This window comes from Chionomys nivalis, chromosome 10 (assembly GCF_950005125.1).
Source record: "Chionomys nivalis chromosome 10, mChiNiv1.1, whole genome shotgun sequence".
Classification (NCBI taxonomy): Eukaryota; Metazoa; Chordata; class Mammalia; order Rodentia; family Cricetidae; genus Chionomys; species Chionomys nivalis.
This window is the reverse complement of record NC_080095.1, coordinates 22,261,853-22,284,813: the sequence shown is the minus strand read 5'-3', so window position 1 is coordinate 22,284,813 and position 22,961 is coordinate 22,261,853. Positions and strand designations below refer to the sequence as shown.

At 50.1% G+C, this 22,961-nt stretch overlaps 1 protein-coding gene across 1 annotated transcript in view; it reads left to right on the top strand.

Moving 5' to 3' along the window:
- The first annotated feature begins 1,613 nt into the window (after positions 1-1,613).
- C10H14orf132 (chromosome 10 C14orf132 homolog) overlaps positions 1,614-22,961 on the top strand; it is a 29,958-nt gene continuing 8,610 nt past the window's right edge. The window contains exon 1 of the mRNA XM_057783044.1: positions 1,614-2,043. Within this exon, the coding sequence (XP_057639027.1) occupies positions 1,678-2,043 (366 nt within the window). The 5' untranslated portion in view covers positions 1,614-1,677. The remainder of the gene's footprint in view (positions 2,044-22,961) is intronic.

Below are 22,961 nucleotides of genomic sequence, written 5' to 3'. Positions count from 1 at the left end.
GCTTACCCTTTTTAATTGGGAGCCTGAGTCTTTAATGGACAGGCCGTCTCTCCAGCACCATCTATTCTTTTTGTTAAGCTGCAGGGGGTTTTCATTTTTAAAATCGTACCCACACACATTCACACATATGTGCGCGCGCACGCGCACACACACACATCTCTGCATATTTAAGGTTTTATGGTCAAAGTGCAGAGAAGCAATGGGTTCTGGGAAGGCTGAGGAACTGCTAGGCCACACAGCAGTGGTTCTCAACCTCTGGGTCGAGACCCCTTTGGGGGTCCAATGACCCTTTCACAGAGGTCACATATCAGATATTCTGAATATAAGATATTTACATTACGATTCATAACAGTAGCAAAATTACAGTTATGAAGTAGCGATGAAAATAATTTCATGGTTGGGGCTGAGGGGTCACCATGACATGAGAAACTGCATTAAAGGGTCGCAGCATTAGGAGGGGTGAGAACCACTTCCATAGAGGAATGGGACCCCGTGGGTAGTTCTGGGCACTGAGACTAGAAGCAGGTATTTGGACTGTGTCTCAGTTAGCATCTGTATTGCGACAAAACACCACGATCAAAAAGCAAGTTGGGGAGGAGTGGGTTTATTTGGCTTACACTTCCACATTGCTGTTCATCAGTGAAGGAAGTCAGGACAGGAACTCAAACAGGGCAGGATCCCGGAGGCAGAAGCTGATGCAGAGGCCATGGGGGTGCTGCTTACTGACTTTCTTCTCTTGGCTTGTTCAGCCTGCTTTCTTATAGAACCCAGGACCACCAGCCCAGGGATGGCACCATCCACAATGGGCTGGGCCCTTTCCCACTGATCGCTAATTGAGAAAATGCCCTACAGCGGGATCTTGTGAAAGCATTCCCACGACTAAGGTTCCTTCCTCTCTGATGGCTCTAGCTTGTGTCCCGTTGACAAACACAACCAGCCAGTACAGACTGGAAGGGTGCAGAGTGATGGCTGCCAGAGGTGGGGAAATGCCGGAGATCTGAGCCTGGAAGAGTTAGAGATCAATGAAGCAAGAGAGGAAACAAAGAAGAGAAGAGCCGGAAGTGGGGAGAAAAAGAGGGAGGAGAGAAAGAGGATGGAGGGATGGACACATACCCTGGAGAGCCCATTGGGTATCTCTGGGGCTCCCTGCATTTCAGCTAAGACACCTGCGTGGCCAGGGCTACCTTTCTGAGGTAAGACGTCTTAACAGAGGCACGGACACTGTCTGCAGGTTGTGTATGTCTTCCTGGAAGGTCATTCACTCCCTGGTCTCCACTAAGGGTCACTGGTCGTGTTACAGCTCACCCTTTGGTGACATATGCCGTGTCTTATTTAATTCCTAGGTTTTGTTACTCGCGTTTTATGAATGAGGATACCCAGGCTCAAACAAACACACAAACTTCACCCAAGCAACACAATACAGAAAAGCTAGACATTCTGCTTTGTTCTGCCCAGTTTAAGTGCCAAGCACTCAGGAGTCTGGGCACAGGGCTTCCACTGAAAGCCGGGTATATATACTCCGGGTCACCCGGTAACTCAGCCAACCCCAGGAAAGCTTGAGTCAGGTGCCCTGGGAAGGGCGCCCACCACGCTGGATTTGGGTTGGAGGCTGGCTCACCAACCCAGCTGGCCACACTGCAGGCCTCAGTTTCCCCTTTTGGCCAAGGTAAAGGGAGGATGGCTAGAAATCAGGGGTCCTGCTCGGCCCGCCCCCGGGGGTGGGGCTGGGAGTGGTCACGTGGAGGGGCGCCGCGCCCGGGGTCTCCCGCCCAGTTGGTGTCGGGAGCCAAAGCTCGGAGTCAGCGAGGACGCCGTGAAGGCTGCAAAAACGCCACCACGCCGGGGTTGCTGAGGTCACGGTCGCCGGGGCCTGAGGGCACCTGCTCGCTGTTCCGCCCGCTCCCTGATAGCTGTGCGGGTGGCTGGACCCGCAGCGGCGATAGCGACGACAGCAGCAGCAGCGAGGAGTATTGGAGCGCGGGCAGCAACAGCAGCAGCCACGCCAGTAGCGACACCATGGATCTGTCTTTTATGGCCGCGCAGGTAACCCGGAATCTTCCCCACCCTCCCTGGGTCGCCAAGTTTTCAGAACCCCGGCCTCGCTGCCCTCCCCGGTACAGCTCTAGCGTCCGTGGCCAGGTCCTTTGTCCCGAGCCCGGCAGGCAGTCCCACCTGGTGCGCGTACCCGGGACCCGGCAGCGTAGCTGTTCTGGGTGGAGTGGCTCATGTTCCTCACACACCGAAGGTGGAGTGGAGCTGTCTCCTTTGAGCACCCCACTTTTGAACAAGACAGCTCTGAAGAGCCTGGGGAGCTGAAGTCGCCCCTCCCAGCCCAACCCCCACTCACTATGTTAGCCCTGGAGCCCCGGGACTACCAGAGGAGAACTAGAGAGGAGCTGCCCTCCCTACTCTGCTTTTGCTTGGCACTGGCACTCTGTCACTTGTTGGTGTCCTCGGGGCAACCCCCTTTCTCTCCACTGTGGCTGAGACTTTAGCCTCTGCTACTTAGGAAGGCAGTGACAGGGCTTTGCGACAGAGATGGATGGTTTAATGCATTTTTGCTTTGTGCTGGGTTTGAGCAGGAGATTACCACCCTTCCCTGCACACAAAGCAGGCTCCTTGTGGCAGATATACAACTGACCTCTTGGTGCCTGGTGGTCTTGGAGGCAGGAGAATGCCTTGGAGTTGTGATCTTAGGTGTTGAGTCTCTTGAGCCAGAACAAAGGCACACACCCTTTTCTGGGGTTATGCATGGTTCTTGGGAAGACCCAGCGCTGACCACAGTGTGTGGCTACAGAGAGAGGCTACGTTTGGCTGGACACAAGTCCCAGCCCACAAGACATTTCACTTTCTGTGGCAGTGTTGGGAAGCCAACTCTGTTGTCTCCTGGGTGTGTGTGTGTGTCCAGGGCCCCGATCCTTGTTGCTTGTCTCTAGCAGCAATGTTTGAAGGGACACGTCTTTCTCCAAACTTCACCCGTGTGGTGGAAGTCTGTTTAAAATGTAACATCAAAAGCCAGGTTGTTCCCAAATGGGAGCATCAAAGGACACAAAGTCCCCAAGTTAGCTCTGGGGAATCAAAACCCAGGGTTGGGCAGTCTCACGCAAGCAAGTGATAACCCGAAGGACTCTGACGACTTCCCCTTTTTGGCTGATGACCCATCTCATATTCTGCCCGTATGTAAATATTGTCATGGGGAACAGTCACTGCCATTGCAGATGGAAGGGTGTTTAGCTAAGCTGTTGCTGAAGTGAGGAGAGAAACTCACAGGATGTCTGTGGCTGCCTTCCTCTCTGCATCCCACAGAAGCTAGAGTTTCCATGGTTACAAGAGAAATTGATCATTACTAGCCAACCTCGGGGCTGGCTGGAGCATCCACAGTTGCTATGGTGACTTGACAAAACATACAGGGCTTTTCTGTACTTGTGGGCAGAGCCTGCGGGAGTCTGTTTTTTTGGTGTGGTGGCAGTGGGGTTTCGCTTTTTTTGTTTGTTTGTTTTGTTTTGTTTTGTTTTATAATTCACATTTCACGTGGCCAGTTTGTTCCTGCCAAAAGGTGGCACTGATTGCATGCTCAGCACCATGCTAACTAAAAGGAGCGCAAGTGTGAACAGGCACACCAATGGAAGACACACTAAGGTTTTTAGAGGACCTACTGTGTGTGAACTCTTGCAAGTCCTATTAGCCTGGATTTCTGTAGGTCAGCATGCCAGATGGCAAGAATAATTTACCCAAGGGCGTGCAGTTCGTGAGGAAGGGAGCTGATTTTGAGCCTAGCCCCTAGGTTCTGCAGAGATTCTGGGGTTTCCCCATGTGGCCTCACCTTAGGGACACATTCCAAGATGGCTTATCTGTCCCCTTCCTCTGAAGGTGCTGGCGCCATGGTGCCTCCTGTTCTGCATAGCCTTGGTTGTGCTCAGTATCGCTTCCTGCCGTAGATCTGTCTCACCGTCCCCACGGGATGAGAGTTGATACCTTTTTAAATAGGAAGGACCTAGCAGTATGTGGGAGCGAGCACTCAGCCTCTGTATACCCGGGGGGGGGGGCGTGTGTGTGTGTGTGTGTGTGTGTGTGACAGCCCCTCCTTGTGTGGCAGTGAGAAATCTTGGCACTCCATCTACTCCGTCAGCTCCTTGTGTCATGGACCCTGTCATGCACTAGGACAGGAGTGCCGAGGGACAGAGTCGGATGGGACCTAGGTCCTTTCTTTGGGTGCTTCCAGGGTATTGGTCAGACTAGGACCAGAAGAGACATAGATCAAATGCTGAGCCCAGCGCTGAACTGGCACACAGTAGTTCTTCAGCAGCCTCAGTTGGATGGTTGGATGAGGATAATGAGATGCGTGCTTGGGAAAAGACACTCAGACCAACAGAGAGTGAATGCAAGTTATCAGATGTGACTACATCACCAGGACTTTGAGAAGGAGGCAGTGGGCATACTAGGACTACAGGCAGATAGATGGTCCTGAACTGAGCAAGCCTGGGAATGCGCTTTCTTGAGAAAGCAACACGTAGTTACTGAGCCCTTCAGCGAGCTGGAGGACAGGAGACCCAGTGGGTCAGAGAGTGAGCTGTCAGGGCCAGGTTACGGCAGGTGCTGATTGGCAGATGGCAATCTGGGTTGAAGCAGAGAGCACTGTGGACCATTGTGGGTTCTTCAGCACAGGAATGGTGTATGCCTGGGGAAATCCTCTCCCCCCGCCATCCCCTGTGGAAAATGGAAGATGGAAGAATGGGTGGGGTCAGGAGTGTGTTCACTGAAGAAGGGAATGAAAGCAGCTCCAGCCTTGGCTTCCAGCCTTCAATGCTAAATAGGGTTCCTGCCAGCATCTTCACGTGGTTCAGAGCACATAAGCCTTTGGAAGCGTTTGGGGCTGCAAACAAGTGTTGAGATGATACCCCATCAGCTGTGCAGTGTGTGCATGGTCCCCCGATGCAGAGGTGTGCCCTTCCTGCTCTATAGGAAGCTGAGAGAGAGAGAGAGAGAGAGAGAGAGAGAGAGAGAGAGAGAGAGAGAGAGAGAGCGCATAGGAGAGGCTCGCCTCAGAGGTTTAAAATAGAGCCCCTGGACCACAGCCTGGGGCACTTGGGCACCTATACTCCACCTGGGGGATATTCCACACAGTCCCTCACAATCCCTGGATCCTGGAAGCTTTGGGAATTGTGGACATGCAGGACATCCATATCTCTGTAGCCAGAGGTAACCAGATGGGCAGGGCCACCACCAAGACTCCAGGGCTGGAGAGAGAGGGATGGTCCCAGATCTCTAGGACTGAGCCCAGATTCTTACACTCAAAGATGGCTACCGCCCATTCTTTCCCCTCAGGAGCCTGGACCTGCTTTCCTTCCCCTTCAGACCAGGACCGCCATCGTGACTTTCCAGACCATGTTCTAGACTTTCTAGAGCATATTGTTTGTCATTTAGTTTCAGTTTACATTGCGAACACAGTTCTCCGCCCACCCCTCCTCCCGAGCCCCCTCGCCTCCTCTCCCCAGCCCATCCACTCCTCCCAACAGGTAAGGGCTCCCATGAGGTGTCAACAAGTCTGGCACATTAAGTTGGACAGGACCAAGCCCCCCACCACCTCGTGGCATTAAAGCTGAACATGGCATCTCCTCATAGGGAATGGGCTCCAACAAGCTAGCTCATGCACCAGGGATAGGTCCTGTACTCTGGAGCATATTGTGGAACATATTGTATTGGTGAAACTCAGGAACCTCTGACATTGGCTTCATGGAGTGGAACAGGGAGGTGTGGCATTGTGGTGACCTTAAGAGTAAGGGCCTGGTCTGTAGGTGTGACAGACACTAGTCCCCATGTGCCAGGCATACACACAGGCCTGGAGCAGTGGCACTTCTGTGTTTTAGAGAAAATTCGAAATGGTGATATTTGCATGCAGACTCTCTCTCTCTCTCTCTCTCTCTCTCTCTCTCTCTCTCTCTCTCTTGTGTGTGTATTTATAAATGTGGAGGCCAATGGTCAATGGTGGGTACTTTTCCCAACTGCTTTCTATTTAGCTTTTAATACAAGGTCTCTCACTGAACAAGGGGACTGGTGGCTAGTGAACCTCGGGATCCTTCTGTCTCTAATCCCAGCACTAAGATTGCTAGTGTGTACCATTGTGCCTGGCTTCTTATGAGGGTTCTGGTCTTCAAACTCAGGTCCTGTTCTTGCTGTACAAGCCTGTCACCTACTATGCCATCTCCCCAGCCTCCAGACTGGATTTTTTTTTTTTTTGTTTTTGTTTTTGTTTTTTTCGAGATAGGATTTCTCTGTGGTTTTGGAGCCTGTCCTGGAACTAGCTCTTGTAGACCAGGCTGGTCTTGAACTCACAGAGATCCGCCTGCCTCTGCCTCCCGAGTGCTGGGATTAAAGGCGTGAGCCACCACTACCCGGCCAGGCTGGATTTTTAAATGCCAACAATTATCTAGAAATCTGTAGCATACTGACCAGCCACAGCATGGGATGCTTGGTTACTGTTGATTACTGTGGTTGCTAGGAGATGGAAGGAGTTGTCTGAACTGCTCACAGTTTTGTGGGACAGATTCAAGAAGGACCATGCTAGGTAGTTTGTATCTGCTGAAATGGCCTCTGTGTGACACTTAGGCTCCAGCTCATAGCTTCTGCACAGATATTTTTGTCACCTCCCCACATGGCCACTCTCTATATGGTGTTCCTCTCTGCAGGGTTTGTTTTTAGCAGCTGGGGCCTCCTCCCAGCACAAGAGCCTACTCCCTGTGTAGCCTGTGTAGTGCTGGTTCTCCTAATGGGAGAGTCCAGTGGTCCCAGGTAGAGGCTTCAGGCTCTTGAGGACCCAGCCTCAGATGTCCTATCATGTCTGTAACACTACACCCTCCTGGTTGAGAACGTTCTGTGGTGATTTAGATGCAGAGGGAGTGGACCAGCCCATAATTCTCCATGTCCAGGAGGGTGGGAAGGCATGGACCACGACATCCTTGAGACTGGTGACTGCCTTGAAGCACACAGAACAGGAGTGTGGGCTGCATCCATCCTGGAGCTCTGGTGGGTTTTCAAGGTCTTGTATCTCAGCGAGCCTAGGGGAGAAGATAGTTACTCTGAGCTAGCTGGTGCTTATGGTGGTTATGCTGGGTGAACTAGCTGGTGCTTATGCTGGATAAATTAGCTGGTGGTTATGGTGGTGAACTAGCTGGTGGTTATGCTGGGTGAGCTAGCTGTGATTATGCTGGGTGAACTAGCTGATGGTTATGCTGGGTGAACTAGCTGATGGTTATGGTGGGTGAACTAGCTGGTGGTTATGCTGGGTGAACTAGCTGTGGTTATGGTGGGTGAACTAGCTGGTGGTTATGCTGGGTGAACTAGCTGTGGTTATGGTGGGTGAACTAGCTGGTGGTTATGCTGGGTGAACTAGCTGTGGTTATGCTGGTGAACTAGCTGTGGCTATGCTGGGGGAGCCATATGCAGCTGCAAATATTTGACCGTTTCAGATCTGACACTTGTGACTTAACCTCATGGCAGAGGAGTCTGAGAAGGCTCTCTGTATCTGGGGAGATGAGATTACCCCCTCATCTTCCTGCAGCCCACCCCACAGCATGACCTTGGCAGGTGGGAAGGCACCTGGAACAGGTACTAACCCTGGGCTATTTCTGGGAGGCAACCTGAGGGTCTAATCAATACTGGGATATTTCCTGCCCACTCCTTTTGCCTTCTCTCATCTCCAGGGCCTTAGGAGACTCACAGTAAATTATCTTTTTCATTTTGTTTTTCCATAAAGCGGGAAAACCACAAAAGATTTCTAGTCATAAGGGACACATGACTCTGTTTTCTCTTTAAAATAGAGGCCTTCTTTGTTTTGTACAAAGGAGTCTGTGGGATCATTCCAACAGATCTGTAAGAAATTAGCAGACATTTCTTGTCCAGAGAAACACCACTGCCCCAAAAATAGAATCCTGGGGAGCCAGGCAACCTGTTATTAGGGCTATTCACAGAGGTGGAAAGAGGGGCTAGAGGTTTTGGGGATGCCAGGCCTCTGCAGATGTCAGGCAGAGGAACAGAGAAGAATTGAGGTGGGAGTGAAAACTCGGATTGGACTGATGTCCTCAACCTGGACCACACCTCAGCGAGTTGGATGCCAGGCGGTTCATTCATTGTCGGCATGTTTTTAAATAAATTGTTTACTTATTCTACTTTTTTGACAGTACTGGGGGGTTGAACCTAGGACCACATGTATGCTAAGCACAATAAAACCTAAGGTGCAACTACACAGAAACTCCTTGGCAAAGTCCATGCGACCCTGAGGGTGGGCTCCGTGCTGAAAGACCTAGGATCTGATGTGATCTCTGACTGAGACAGCACAGAGGTCAGCAGGCCATAAAATACAATGTGACATTTCCCTAGAATAGAATAGGGTGGGTTCTATTAACTGGGAGCTAAAGATAAAGGTTTAGGGAGGGAGAGTCTGGGGTAGACATTCTCGGGGATTTGGGTGTGGTCTGCCTCCACAGATAGCAAACAGGTCACCAGGCCGCTCACAATATCCACTCCCAGTCTTCTGGGTGGAAATAGTCAATTCTTCCTTAGAGGAGAGGCCGCTGAGTGTTTAATATTCCTGGCTCCCTCATTCTCTATGGGCTCAAGGGCCTTTGTGCTAACAACAGCCCATGGTTTCTTAAAGCAAGAATTATCATTAAAGTACAAATTATCTATTATCTCTGGTGGTTCTAACCAGAGGGCCTGTCTTCTTCAAATTCTCACTGAAAAGACCTAGTAAATCCTTGGGCATTGTCATCAGACCTCAGGAGGGGCTGTGTGCCGTTTCTTCAGGTACGCAATGCACACTTAACAAAGCCATCAAATTTCTAGGTAGTATTTTAAAACCTAGGACTTCACGGAGCCTAGAGAAGAGGCCTGGGGGGTGGGCGTGCGTTACCAGGAAGATACTGCTTATGTAACAGTTTCGTGTGCTCTGCCTTGTATCGGGCCAAGCTCTAGCTTCTGCCCTGAGAACTGGAGACCCAGAGTTGCACCTTCCCTGCCCATTCTGTCTCCCTGAGATGTGTGTGTGTATTATAAACCACAATACATTATTGTGCTTATGTTATAAACCACAATACACTATTGTGTTTATGTTATAAACCATAATACTTTATTACTATCTTTGCTAAAAGTCAGTTGTCTTCCATTTACTTAAGTAATAAGGGGAAGTCTTACGTGTTTCTCCATGCACTGGTTACTCCTGGTGCCCTTCTTTCGTTGGTGTAGACTCTCATTTCTTTGGGGCATCGTTTTCTTTCTGCCTGGAAGGGCGTTGGCATCTCTAGTGCTACTGAATTGCTGGATGAATTCTCTCAGCTTTTATGTGTCTAGACACTCTAAGTTGTTAGTCCAATTAAAAATATGGCTTTAACTTCCTGCTTTTGTTGTTTTTAGAGAAAATCTTCTGCTCTCTGTATTTCGGTCCTCTGAGTATAGTGTCTCCTTTCCCCCTCCGGCTGCTTTTAAGATTTTATCTTTTTCTCTGATGTTGAGCAATTTAGAGAAGCTTTTTTTTTGGAGCGATTCTCATGTTTCTAGTGCTTGGGATTTCCAGATGTGTGTGCAGGAGGCTGGAGCGGGGGCTCATTTGAGAGTGTGTGTTGCTCTTCCAGAGGACCCCAGTTTGGTTCCTAGCTCCCATATCTGGCCACCATCTGGCCATGTAACTCCAGATCCGACGCTCTCTTCTGGCCTCTGTGGGTACTGCAATCATATGTGCATATATTACCCCACATACATGTACACGTCATCAAAAATAAATCTGAAAAGCGCCTGTGTGGGTTATATATAGTCTTATCACATTTGGGAGCTTTTCTGGCATTCATTCTTCGTGTACTTTTTTCTGTTCTCCTTGCCTTTCGACACTCTTTCTGGTTACACGAGTCTGCCTCCAACTGGCTCACACCCATTGGTGTTCTGCTCTTTCTCTTGATGTTCCATTTGAGTCGCTATCATCAGTACCCCTTCAGGATCACCAGCATTTTCTTTGTCCATCTTTAAACTAGTGGCAAATCCATCCAGAGTATCACCATCCCAGAGATTATGGCTGTTGTCTCTAGACAGTAAGTTTGTGTCTTTTGAAAATTATCTTGCCTTTTCTTAACATGTTCACACTCATATTTAGTCTTTGGGGTGTGTTTATGGGATGCCCTCACCTCCTGGTTCAGGTTGCATCTCCTTGCCTGTCTGGTCATTCTTGGTCAGATGCTAAAGACTATGAGATTCTTTCCCCCTCTCTTTCCCTCTCTCTCTTCCTTTCTTTTTTAAGACAGAGTTCTTCTGGAACTCCCTCTATAGACCAGGCTAGCCTTGAACTCTGAGATTCACCTGCCTCTGCCTCCCCTAGTGCTGTGATTAAAGGTGTGTGCCACCACACCTGGCTAAGCACTGTGAATTTCATCTCGTTGCATGATAAGTATTTCTGTATTCTCTAAATAGTCGTCGCCTTTATTCTGGATGAAGACCACTCATTTGGGAGCAGCTTGGACTCTTCAGGGATTTATGATTTGCTAGGCATGACAAGGGTCATCTTTAATCTGATGGTGACTATCGCAGCTAGCGAGGCTGGCCCATTCTCTCTGCTGCCCTGTGAGTTGTAAGATCCACAAAGTGGCCAATGGGAAGAAGCAGGAGTGGTAGTTTTGTGTGGGTGCCAGGGCACTGCTCATGGCCATCCAATTGGTTGACTCTGTCTCAGCAGGCTGTGCACATCCATGATTCACCAGCCATAGTCTCTGGGGACTGCGAGCGCCCTCTGCCTGCCCCCGGGGTTCTCCGTATTCTCTCTGTCCTCAAGCCTTACTTGCTTGGCATCAAAGTCCTGAAAAATTGTTTTCATATACTGAACTTGTTTTTTTCCAGTTGAGTGAATAAATTCAGTCCCAATAACTCCAACTGGGCTGGAAGCATAATTTCTTTTTTTAAAAAAATTTATTGATTTTTATTGAGCTCTACATTTTTCTCTGCTCCACTCCCAACCTCTCCCCTCCCCTTCAGCCCTATCCCATGGTCCCCATGCTCCCAATTTACTCAGGAGATCTTGTCATTTTCTACTTCCCATGTAGATTAGATCTATGTAAGTCTTTCTTAGAGTCCTCATTGTTGTCTAAGTTCCCTGGGATTGTGGTTTGTAGGCTGAGACCTGATGTTGAGGCTGTACTAGGAAGCCTGGAGGCATGCAGCCCAGTGGCAGAGCTGGGTCTGAATCTGGAGGAGAGGGGTGGTTTCCATTTTGGTGGGGCCAGACTGTTCTAGAACATTCTAGAACTTGCAATCCTCCTGCCTCCACATTCAGTCTCAACATGAGGACCCTAGGAAGCTCCTTAGAAAGAAGGCAGAAGAGGGGAGCAGATGCTGCAGACTGAACATGGCTACCTCCCACTCAGCCTGTCCCCTGCCGATTCCACGAGGAAACCCCATCTGTAGCCTCCACCCGCAGCTCTGGAAGCTGATTAGAAATGCATTAAGACTGGACTTCTGTTCCAAGGGAGGCCTGAGAGGTGACTAATGTGTTCTTCTGTCCCGTCCCCCCTCCCGCTGTTCTCCCTGCCTCAACCACAGTGGCACCACTTTAACTGCTGCCTCCTCCTCCTGATTTCCTGCCCTTCCTTCTCCCTCCTGCGGAAGTTCATCTGACCCTGCTGGGCCAATCAATCAGCATGGAAAGCCATGAGCCATGCACATGGCTGGTCGGGAGAGTGCTGAGGAGCCAGGACTAGCTTCTCTCCAGCACTCATCCCCCTTGGCTGTTGCTCACCCCATCTCGGAGCACATGTGATATAAAGAACACCATCAGGGAGGCAGGGACCCTGCTTTCAGGTGGAAGAAGCCAGGATAGAAAGCAGAGATGACACCCCAAGGGGCAAGCCACCCCCAGTGCCTGTCTAGTGAGCACCCATATGGGAGGAAAAAGCATCAACTCAAAGGCTTTAAGATGGTGCCCAGAGTTGTGCAGGTAGGGAAAGAGGAACCATAAGGTGGCAGCTGGCTGGCTGACATCTGAGGATCAAATACATGAGTTTTTCTGTCACAGTCTCTTCAGGTCTGGACTCTGTGGGCAGAATGGACCATGGCTGAGGGACTTGTCAAGGGTTGGATGGACGGGTGTCAAAAATGGAAGGAAGGACACCACATCCTTCCACGTAGCCCTCCTTCCTCCAGCACCGTGCACAGTCTGAGCCACCCTGTCTGGTGCTCCCTGACAGTAAGGACCTTCATTTCATATGCACCGAGTCCAGGGCCAGTCCCAGGAAATGAAGTCTGGCACAGAGGTCAGCCAAAGCAGAGAGTACTAGGCAGCAGGTCACATCCTGGTGGACCTAGAAGGCCAGCTCTTCCTACCAGCACAAAGTGTCCTACTCTGTCCCTCAGACTTCACCCTCCTAGTCCCTCTCAGTATGCTTGCCGTGTGCCAGGACCTGGCATATTTGACTTTCTGTATGGCATTTTGTCACAACCTCTGGTGCGTCTTGTGAGGTACACCTGGGGTGCTTCTCTGCTTACTGAGGAGAAAAGAGCCAGAAGGATGGGGATGCCTGCCTTGGGGCCACAGCACACAGGCTCTGGGGATGTATCTGAAGAAAGGGCTGACCCTCAGAGCCTCCATGCCTGTCTGTCAGGTTGGTCACTGAGGTACACCATGATCAACAATCTCAGCTCTCTCAAGACTGGAGAATTTCACCTTCCAAAACCAGGATGGTGCCAGCCACACTGGGATGCTCTGCCACCTGCAGAGGCCGCGTGGGGCTTTGGGAGGCCTCAGGGAAGGCACCCTGCTGCCCCAGAGTTCCATGCCCCTGAGTGTGCTCCCTTGAGGGGAGACTGGAACTGTCTGCTGAGATGGTACATCCCCAGCTACCTCGTTGATTCCTCAGATGTCTGGCAGTTGCCCAGTATGAGCCAGGTTCTGTTTGAGGCGCTGGGGCGAAAGTTCTGAAGGACACTCCTTGGTGGCTTCATGCTCTGAGACATGGTTACCATCTGTGGAATGTGGTCAGGGATGAGAGCCATCGACTCAGCCCGGTAGTTCAGCAACATGTAGAAAGAGCTCCAAAGTCTTGACTTTGGCTGACTCTGTCAGGAATGCAGTTGAGGGTAAGCAGGCACCCGGCACATCATGGTCCCAGATGTATGCAGCACATCTGGCCGCACACAGCATGACGCAGGCTCCTCTTCCCCTACAGCCCTCAATGTGTCACCTCCCTCCACCGTCCTAGGATACCCCAATCCCAGACAAGCCCCCAACAGCCATAGGTGGCTTCACAGAGAGAGTCTCTGACTCCCCTCTCTTCAGCCTGTGGCCTGGGAGCAGGCCTGTAGGAACACAGCCAGGCCACACAGCTCACCACAGGGGTCCCCAGCAGGGAGGAGATGTGAAGGAAGTAGGGTTACCTGATGAGAGTCAGAGAGCAGACGTGTCAGGTGACTTGAGCCACACCTCACAGGGCAGAAGCAGTGCGTTCCCTTTCTGCACATATCTGCCTCCCTCTGAGACCCTCAGGCTAGTGAGCAAGCAGCACTGCCTCTAACGCGTGGGGCCTGCTACCATGAACACGGAGTTAGAAACCCGGGTGGGAATTCTAACAGCCGGTTCATCTTTATAGAGTACTGGCCGTATCTCCCGTGCGGAATCAGTTCTTACATCATCGAGGGCGAGTAGCCCACTGTATCTGCATCTCCAGTGATGAGGGTGGGCTCACTGCCCCTCAAAGCATGCTGAAGGCAGGTAGCAGAAGGCAGGTAGCCATGCTCATCCTTCTGCTGTGCTGACAGGAAGTCCCTGAGGCGCTCCAAACTCCCGTGTGCCTGGCCACACCATGCAGGGAGGGGATTTGTGGTCACTTACGAGAAGCTTCAGGGTGCTGCAGTCTAAATATAGCAGCGTGACACCCGGACGCGCCTGGCAAATTGGCTGATTCAGTGAGACCTTCTTGTCTCCAGCCAGCTAATCTTCTCCCCTTCCTGCGGCCTGTCATCCCGGGTGGCAAGTCTTATCATCTCACGCATGGCAGCCTGTCCTCAACGGCCTTGGAGAGTGCAAGATGGGAAACAAGTCCAAGTGCCAGGCTCTGCCACTTGTCACGCGGGTCGAGGTGCTGAGCCTCGGTTTCTTTGTTCGACGGGAACGGTTGCACCTAGCACATGGGCTGGAGAAGAGGAGCAAGCGAGATGGTGGCTGTGAAAGCGCACGGTTTGCCCAGCGTGCTCGGGGCTCTGCTCTCTAACTATAGTGTAAAAAACAAAACCCCAGAAATTAGGAGATGAAAAATAGCCATCCCCACAAGGTTGTACAACTGCCAGTAGGTGTAACGCTTGAGCATCGCCCTGGATCCTCCCTGTGTCACCTCCTTTTGTGGCTTTATAAATTGACACTGGGGTTGGACCTAAGACTCTGAGCAGGCAGGACCTGCATTCTACCATTGGGCTATATCCCTAGCTTTATAAATATCACTGCATGTTTGTATAAAACAGGTTTCTTAGAACATGGTTATCTCAGAAAACCTATCACCTCTTTGGATCTTGCCCTGATACCCTCATTATTGTTTTGGGATACAATGTATCCCTCATTGGGCTGTGGGAGCCAAATTTTGCCTCATGTAGTGCTGAGCCTCTGATTTATCCTGCGCCACTAATATTCCTTCCTGCATGCCTCTGTTCCGGCAGGTCTTCCTGAGGCATGTGTACAGTAGATATTTTGAACCTTAGCACAAATATGTTAAGAACTGAGATTGGCCTGAGACTCTCTCCTGCCTGTATAACTTGAGAGATGCTGAGGAGAGATGCCAGACCTCTGGCTTGCAGTCGAAGGCCTTTCATAGCCACTAGACTCAGCAGCTGGGGCTCATGTTCACATCTGCAAATTCTCTGCAGGGTGTGCAGAGTGATCTAAGGGGCCAGCATAGGGACTGGAGCTTAGGGACTCCGCCCATAGCTGCAAACCCGCCCTTGGCTGCTCTTCTATCGTATTCACTGAAGAAGTGTTCTCAATCAAACCCAGACAAAACTCAACAGTGTGGCTAATGTTGCCAGTCAGCTTGACCTGAGGATCCACCTTCTGAAGTGGCATTCAGGTGGGTCACCATTCCCTCTGTGTATGGGTTCTGGGGATTTGAACTCCAACTCCCACCCTTGCAGGGTGAGTACCCTAACCACAGAGCCATTTCTCTAGCCTGACTGCATTGTCTTTTAAGTGACACTCATTAGTCACTGTGTGACCACTGTGGGACAGACGGTTTCTTTAAGACCTCAAGATTTAAAAGATATAATTGCTTGACCAGAAATTTTTTCATATCCCAGGGAATAACTGTTCTAACCGCCCTCCTCTCTGGCTCCCCACACACCATCCTAAGGAGGCTTTAATGGGACTTGACCCTCCTATTCTCAAGGCTCAGCCCTCTGCCGTCCAGCCCTTCTGCACATTCAAATGTCTAAAGCAAAGCTGTGAGTTCTGTTTGGGGTCCCATAGCTGTACGTGGGAACTGAGGACAATGTGGTAGGAGTGAAAGGTTGAACACGCAGAGCCACCAAAAATTAATTAAAAATCAGAGAGTAAAATGAGCCCTAAAGTGGAATTGTCTAGATCAGGCTGGCCTGTGGGCAGGTCTGTGGGGGGTGATATTGTTAACTGAAGTAAGAAAACCCAGTCCTTTGTGGGCGGCACTATTCCCTAGGCAAGCGGTCTGGACAGTACAAGAGAGGAGAAGGCTAGCTGAGAACAGGCAAGGATCCATGCATCGACTCTGTTCTTGACTGTGGACACGATGTTCCTGCCTTCACTTTCCCATGGTAATCCACCGTAACTTGGAATTATGAGTCAAATAAACTCTTTACTCCCTGTCTTAGGTAGGGTTTTCGTTGCTGTGCAGAGGCACCATGACTACGGTAACTCCTATAAAGGGAAACATTTAATTGGGGTGGCTTACAGTTCAGAGGTTTAGTCCATTGTCATCATGGTGTGACATGGTGGTGTTAAGGCAGACAGTGCTGGAGCAGGAGCTGAGAGTCCTGCATCTTTGATTCTCAGACAACAGGAAGGGAACTGAGACACTGGGCATGGTGTGAGCATATATGAGATCTCAAAGCCCGCCCCCACAGTGACACACTTCCTCCAACAAGGCCACACCTACTCCAACAAAGCCACACCTCTTAATAGTGCCAGTCCTTATGAGCTTATGGGGACCAATTACATTCAAACTACCACACTCCCCAAATTGCTTTGGACCAAGATACTTTATCACATTAACAGATATGAAGCTGGGATGGGAAGTTTCTCAAGACCTGTTGCTGGCTAAGTGGACCAGGCTGGCTGGCCTGGCAGCCCCAGGTACCTGCCTGTCTCAGCCTCCCCACCACAGCCAACTTTACACACAACTTCTGGTATTGAACTCAGTTTTTCATGTTTTCAAGGCAAGCACATTGATGCCTGTACTTCTCACCTGTGTGTTCTTTCATTGGTCAGTGTGTCTATCCGTTGTGTAGACAAAAGTTGTGTTTAAAAAATCCTGCTAAGCTCTGCAAAAATACAGGTGTTACGAGGTTACTCCAACCCCCTTTGTCTTAGTGAGGGTTTCTACTGCTGCGACAAAACACCGTGACCAGTGCTGGGTGGCGGTGTGGCGCACGCCTTTAATCCCAGCACTCGGGAGGCAGAGGCAGGCGGATCTCTGTGAGTTCGAGGCCAGCCTGGTCTACAAGAGCTAGTTCCAGGACAGGTTCCAAAGCTACAGAGAAACTTTGTCTCGAAAAACAAAACAAAAAACAAACAAACAAAAAACAAACAAACAAAAAAAACCCCAAGAAACACTATGACCAAAAAGCAAGTTGGAGAGGAAAGGTTTATTTGGCTTACACTTCCAGATCACTTCATTATTGAAGGGAAGCAGAGCAGGAACTCAGACCAGGTCAGGATCCTAGAGGCAGGAGTTAATGTAGAAGCCATGGAGGGGTGCTGCTTATTGACTTGCTTGCTCAGTCTGCTTTCTTATAGAACCCAGAACCATCAGCCCAGGGATGGCCCCACCCACCGTGGGCTGGGCCCTCCGCACTAGTCACTAATTAAGAAAATGTCTTATAGCCAGCTTTTATGGAGACATCTTCTTAAGTGAGGCTCCCTCCTTTCAGATAACTCTAGCTTATGTCAGGTTGACACAAGGCCAATCAGCACACGCTCTAACACGGATGTAATAATTTCCTGGATCACTGATGTGATTGTGGGTTTTGTCTTTAAAAATGCTATACCCCTGAGCTTCAGCACCAAGAGGTGTTTTGGAGGCGTTAGCCTACCCTTGGTCTGGCTGTTACCAAAAAGACTCTTGTCCTCTTAATTAGCGTGGTTGTTGCTAACGGTCTCTCATGGATTATTTCACAAAGGTTCAGACATTGCAGCCGCCCACAGGCATCTTCGCCCTGATCACCCTCACCAGCGTTTTCAGCTGGGGACGAAGCATGTTTCATTTGAGGTGGGAAACCCTGCCTAGCTCCCTGAGGCTGCTAGAATTATGCACATGTCCACCATTCCAGGGCAGTGGCCACAACAGTTCCTCTGGGCCTCAACAGCTGGAACTAGTCCTGGGCTTTTCAGCTGAAGGTCAGTGTGCCATTTTTGCTCCTGGTCTGCCAAGACCACTGTTTCTTGGGGTACTTGTGACCTAGTAGCCCTAGATGCCCTAAATATTCCCTAGAATAATATAGTTTGGCTTCTAAGATGGTTTTTGTCTCCAACATTCAGTGCAACGTGATACAGATTTGATGTTGCCATAATGCAGTGAGCTTTTATTGACTATGCAGTGTGCCGAAAAGTCATGGTCAAAGACAGCCATCTCTCCCGAAGGATTGCCCTCAGAGTAGCTGTCAGTGTACAAAATGGAGGACCACAATCCCAAAAGAGGCGAATTATTTAATCAGAGGCTTTCCAAACATCTGGGAGCTAGCTGAGATGGGGACCAACCCATCTGTTTGACTATGGCAAACAGAGGAGTCCTGATGTAGCATCAGTTTGCAACCATGGGACAAAGTCAAGAGTATTCTGACTGTACACTCTTGCCCAGCCATGCTCAGTGCCTAGACTCCCCCTCACACACACACTCCCTGCGGACAGCATGGGCTAAGAGGTTACCTCTTATAAAGCCCTCTCTTCTGGGGGACAAGTTGGTGGCATCCTTTGAGAGTTAACTGTATTTACTTTCCTGGAAGGTCCCTTTAACACCCTAGTCTTCTGGCGAGGCCCACTGGACAAGAAGATTTGACCCACACACAACACACCCTCATCTTCATGGCAGCATGACTTGTTCTTTGTGCTCAGTCAAGGATGGCACTTCTAGAAAGCCACTGGAGACAGAGGATTCTTCTCTGGCTTCCGACCCAGGTGGGCATACAGAAATGATCACAAGTGAGCCATGTAGGGTCAGCAAGGCCCAGCCGCCTCTGTGTGTCTCCTGCTCATCTAAGTGTCCCTACGACCGCAGTTCTCCCAGGAGCCGCAATGCTGCATGCAAGAGACTGGGAGACGTGTTCTTGTCACTCACCAGCTTCCCAGTGTAGAATCCAAAGCGTGTTGGTGGCTCCAGCTCAATAGAACTTTCCCAGGCAGGGAAAGGAAGAATGACCATCCCAAAGGATTGAATCAATGAGGCAAAGTCTGGATACATCAGCCCACTGCCACCACCAACGCCGCCGCCGCCACCACCACCACCACACGTACTGCAGGATGTACCCACTCTCTGCTCTAGGCTCTCAATCCTGTTCCATTTCTTCCCTTCCTATACCGCCTCCTCCCATCCTCCTCCAAGACAGGGGTCTGTGTTTCTCTCTTTATACATCTGCCTTCCAGCCTGTTCTTAGCATATTGTAGATGCTCAACAAAATGTCTCTTTAGTCTGTGAATGAGTGAGCAGTTGATCAGATTCCCCACCCTTCGCCTTGCAGCCCTGAGACCCTAAGGCCCTGTTCTGTCCAGGGAAAGGGAATATACATTTGGTTCCATCAGTGCTGCTGAGTCACTCTAGATGCTGTCTGGAGCCTTTGGAGGTAGATTAGGTTTGGTTTGCAACAGCCTCTGCCAGCCAGCCCCCTAAGAGACAGCCTTAGAGCCCTCGTTGTCTTGTGTCTGCTCAGTAGTTGACGTTTTGAGAGACCGTCCAGAGTCTTGCTGACCTTCAGAAGGTCACGGGAGGGCAGGTGTGGCCAGGAGGTGGAGCCATCCAGCTGGTCTTGGCCATTTTTTTCCTTGATGTTCTCAACCAGTACCTTCTAAGACAAACTGAAGCCCGGGCTCCTCCACAGCCCCCTGAGTTCTCAACTGTGGCTGTGGGCTGCACCACAGAGAACAGATCCCAGGTGGTGGCTAGTCACATCCAACGTGTCTATCCCCAGGGCTAGTGTTCCCTTCACTATTTGTAATCAAAGATGATGGCTCCATGGAGACAGTATTTTTCTGCTGTGTGCTGAGTTACTATGGCAACAGCCTCCAAAAGGAGTCTGCTTGCTTTTTATTCTTAATTCTGCAGTGTTCTCAGGTTTTCCAAAAATACCCTTATTTTCCTGGGTCCCTCTGTGGGGTTGGGTTCATAGAGCAGGCAGCTGTCTATGCTGTGATGTAGCTCTCTCTGCTCCCGGCTGTCAGTTGAGCAAACAGGTTTTATTGCAGCTTTCTCTTAGCATCTCCTTTATGTATGTCGCTGTGCCGTGCACCGGGATCCAAGGAGAAATTCAACTCCAGGCTGTCTGTCTGTAAAGAGCTCAGAGTCCGGGGAAGATAGACACGCCTGTAATGTAAGTGAATGGCTAATTATAGTAAGTAAGATAATAATAAGTGCAGGCATGTGTAATGCAATTAATCCTTCGGCCTCCGCAGAGGTTTCTTCGTGTCAGGCTCCAGCAGGGAAAGCTGTGAACTTGGGGTAGGAGACGGAGGTTAGAAGGTGGCCAGTTTGCAGCTCTGGTTTTGATCAGTTCCTTATATGCTGTGTATTCTCAGGAAAGTGACTGTGCCTTGCTGGGCCCAGGATCTGCCTCATGCTGGGCTGTTGTGAACAGATGGTACAGCACACAGGTTCAGGGTAGCTCTTCCATGGACCCTGCTCACCCACCACCAAGCTCCTGGGACAGTCAGGACAGGCTCGGTAGGGTGGCTTAGGGTGACGACAGGTGTCTGCAGAGGGCTACCGGCTGTGGTGTGGCAAATGATGTTGGTTTCGGGGGAGGTAAGAGAGCAGAGGGTTCTGGGCCAAAGCTGGGACCCCGGTTCATTGATCTCTGGGCTCTGATGGGACCCCATGGAAGTCACCATTGAGCAATGATAGCTTGCTGGTTAGGTGCTGCTGAGGGAGGCAGGAAAACAGACAAGGCCTGTGTCCTCAGTACAGAAGCTTGGGTCCCTATGTCGCCATCCCTGGCCACATTTGGGTACTGCAGTCTGACTTTTGAATTCCCCCACCCACTGACATCCCCTCTGAGGGAGGGAAGTGTCTCTGTCACTGTGAGGTTAGGACTCAGAGGTGACAGTGGCTGCCAAGGTGACAGATTGCTTGCAGTAGCCCTGGGGATGGTGGTGGGCTTCTGTGTTGCAATACCTGGTTAATTGCTCATGAGCTATGCGAGCTCAGGGAAGTCATTGTACTTCCCCAAGTCTCGACTCTGTCGTTTTTCATTTGTGCCTTAGTTTCCCCACATGGAAAATAGGGATGCCAGCTCTTTCTCATGGGCGGGACTGTGACAAAATACCCTCAGGTTGTAAAGGTCCCAGCCCCCACCTGGCCTGGAGCAAACTCTGAGGAAATGTTTCTCGTGTTTTCCTTTCACACGCTTTGTTTTACACGGAAAACTCTGCAGCGTGGCTGCTAGGCAACGCGGAGGGCAGGGTCTGCTGGGAGGTGGCAGGTTTTTCCATTAGCTGCATCTCTGTGGAAGAACTACGCAGGAGGGGTCACCCAGCATCTCTGGGGGAATCTTCAGATCTGCAGCCATTAGCTTTTCTCCAGTCACATCTAGAGTTCGGTGGGGAGGGAGTTGATAGAGCGGAATGCCGCCCTACTGCTGGGGTAGTCTGGCTAGATGGAGCCCCACTCCAGGAGCAGGAGCTGCTGTTGGTGCTGAGCCAGGCGGCATCTCACCCCACCCCCGTCACTCCAGCCACCCCATGGGATGCCACCCACAAGTTCATCTCTCACCACATGCGCTTCCTATTGTTCTTCAACCCTGGTTGGGCTGGTCCTATAGTCTGCACCCAGACATTTACCTTCTAAGCAGAAAATGCCCACTCACCTGGGCACTCCTGATACCCAGCCTGGTCTTCCTGGACCCTGTTCTTGTCACTACCTCGTTCTCCTTCTGAGCCATTTGTATTTCATCTTTTGAGGACTCTACTTAGTTGTGTACCCATCTTTATTTGTTTTGATTTTTTTGGTGTCCAGTTTATATATACATACATACATATATATATATATATATATATATATATATATATATATATATAGTCATATTCACATTCTAGATGCTAACCCTCTTTCCGATGTGTAACTGGTACAAAAAAAAAAGCTGCAGTTTTCTTTGCTATTATTGATATGGAAGAGCCCTGATACATAATGGTTTGACTTAAGTTTTTTTGACTCCCCCTGGGCTATAAAATGGGTCATTTGGAACTCTGGAGGCTGGGCAGCAGCTGGTGACTGCACAGTTCCGTCCTCCCTGCCATGTCATGGGGGTAGGTAGTGGCACATAGGACATATGACACATGACATTGGAGTTACCTGATGCTTGGTAGGACAGGCATAGCAAAACATTTCCTGCTCAGGACGGTTTTGACTTATGGCAGGTCTGTCAGGTAACTAGGAGATGCTGACAAACACCTATAGGCTGTTGTTATGATCTTGCGTCAATACACTAATGGTGATAATTTAATTAAGTATCCCGATATGATATAACAGATATATATATATCAGAACACACAGGTAAAACCAATTGCTGAGAAATTTTCACCAAGCCCCTGGAACCACAACCTACTCGTCAGGAAATACCGTCTGCCCTGAGCTCCCCCTGGTGGCCTCTTTCTAGTTATTACACCCCAGAGTCAGTTGCTGTGTTATACAGAATGGCTTGCCCAGCTCTGTCTGTTATCACAGCACTCAGGTGGTGGAGGCAGGAGGACCATGAATTCAAGACCTAGCTGGGGCAACATAGTAGAATTATACACACACACACACACACACACACACACACACACGGCAGCTCACAACTGTTTGCAACTCCACTTCCAGGAGATCCAGCTGTCATGCCCTCTTCTGGCCTCCATGAGCACTGCATGCACAAACATACAGAAACCCATAGAGGAGTGTGCAAAACTGTGCTTAGCGTCATAGAAAAGAAGAGAGGGAGGGCAGGAGGGAGGGAGGGAAGGAGAGAAAAGAAGGAAAGAAGGAAGGAATCGGGCAAAGGGGGAAATTCCTAACTAGGAAGAAGAGTGGTAGGGAAGAGTGGTACCATGGCTGTGTTTGCAATAGAGTGTTACACAAAGCAGCTGCTGCAATGTATCCCTGTGATCCCAGCTACTCAGGAAGCCAAAGCAGCAAGGCCACAAATTTAAGGCCTGCCTAGGCAACTTAGTGAGTCCGTGTGTGTATGTGTGTGTGTGTGTGTGTGTATGTGTGTGTGTGGTTATTGTTATTGTTGTTCTCTGACCTCCACATGGCACGGCATGCAGACACTCACCCACCCCATACATTGAGTAAATGCAATAAAATAAATACATAGTAAAAATTAAAATAATAAAGGGACAGATTTTGGTACTGTGCTTTTTAAAAAGAAGGAAAGAAAGAAAAGTAATGCTGGAGAGGTGGCTCAATGGTTAGGAACACCTGCTCTTCCAGAGGGCCTGGGTTCAGTTCCCAGCATGCACATGACCTTTCAACCATCTCTGATTTCAATTCCAGGGGCTCCAACTCTCTCCTCTAACC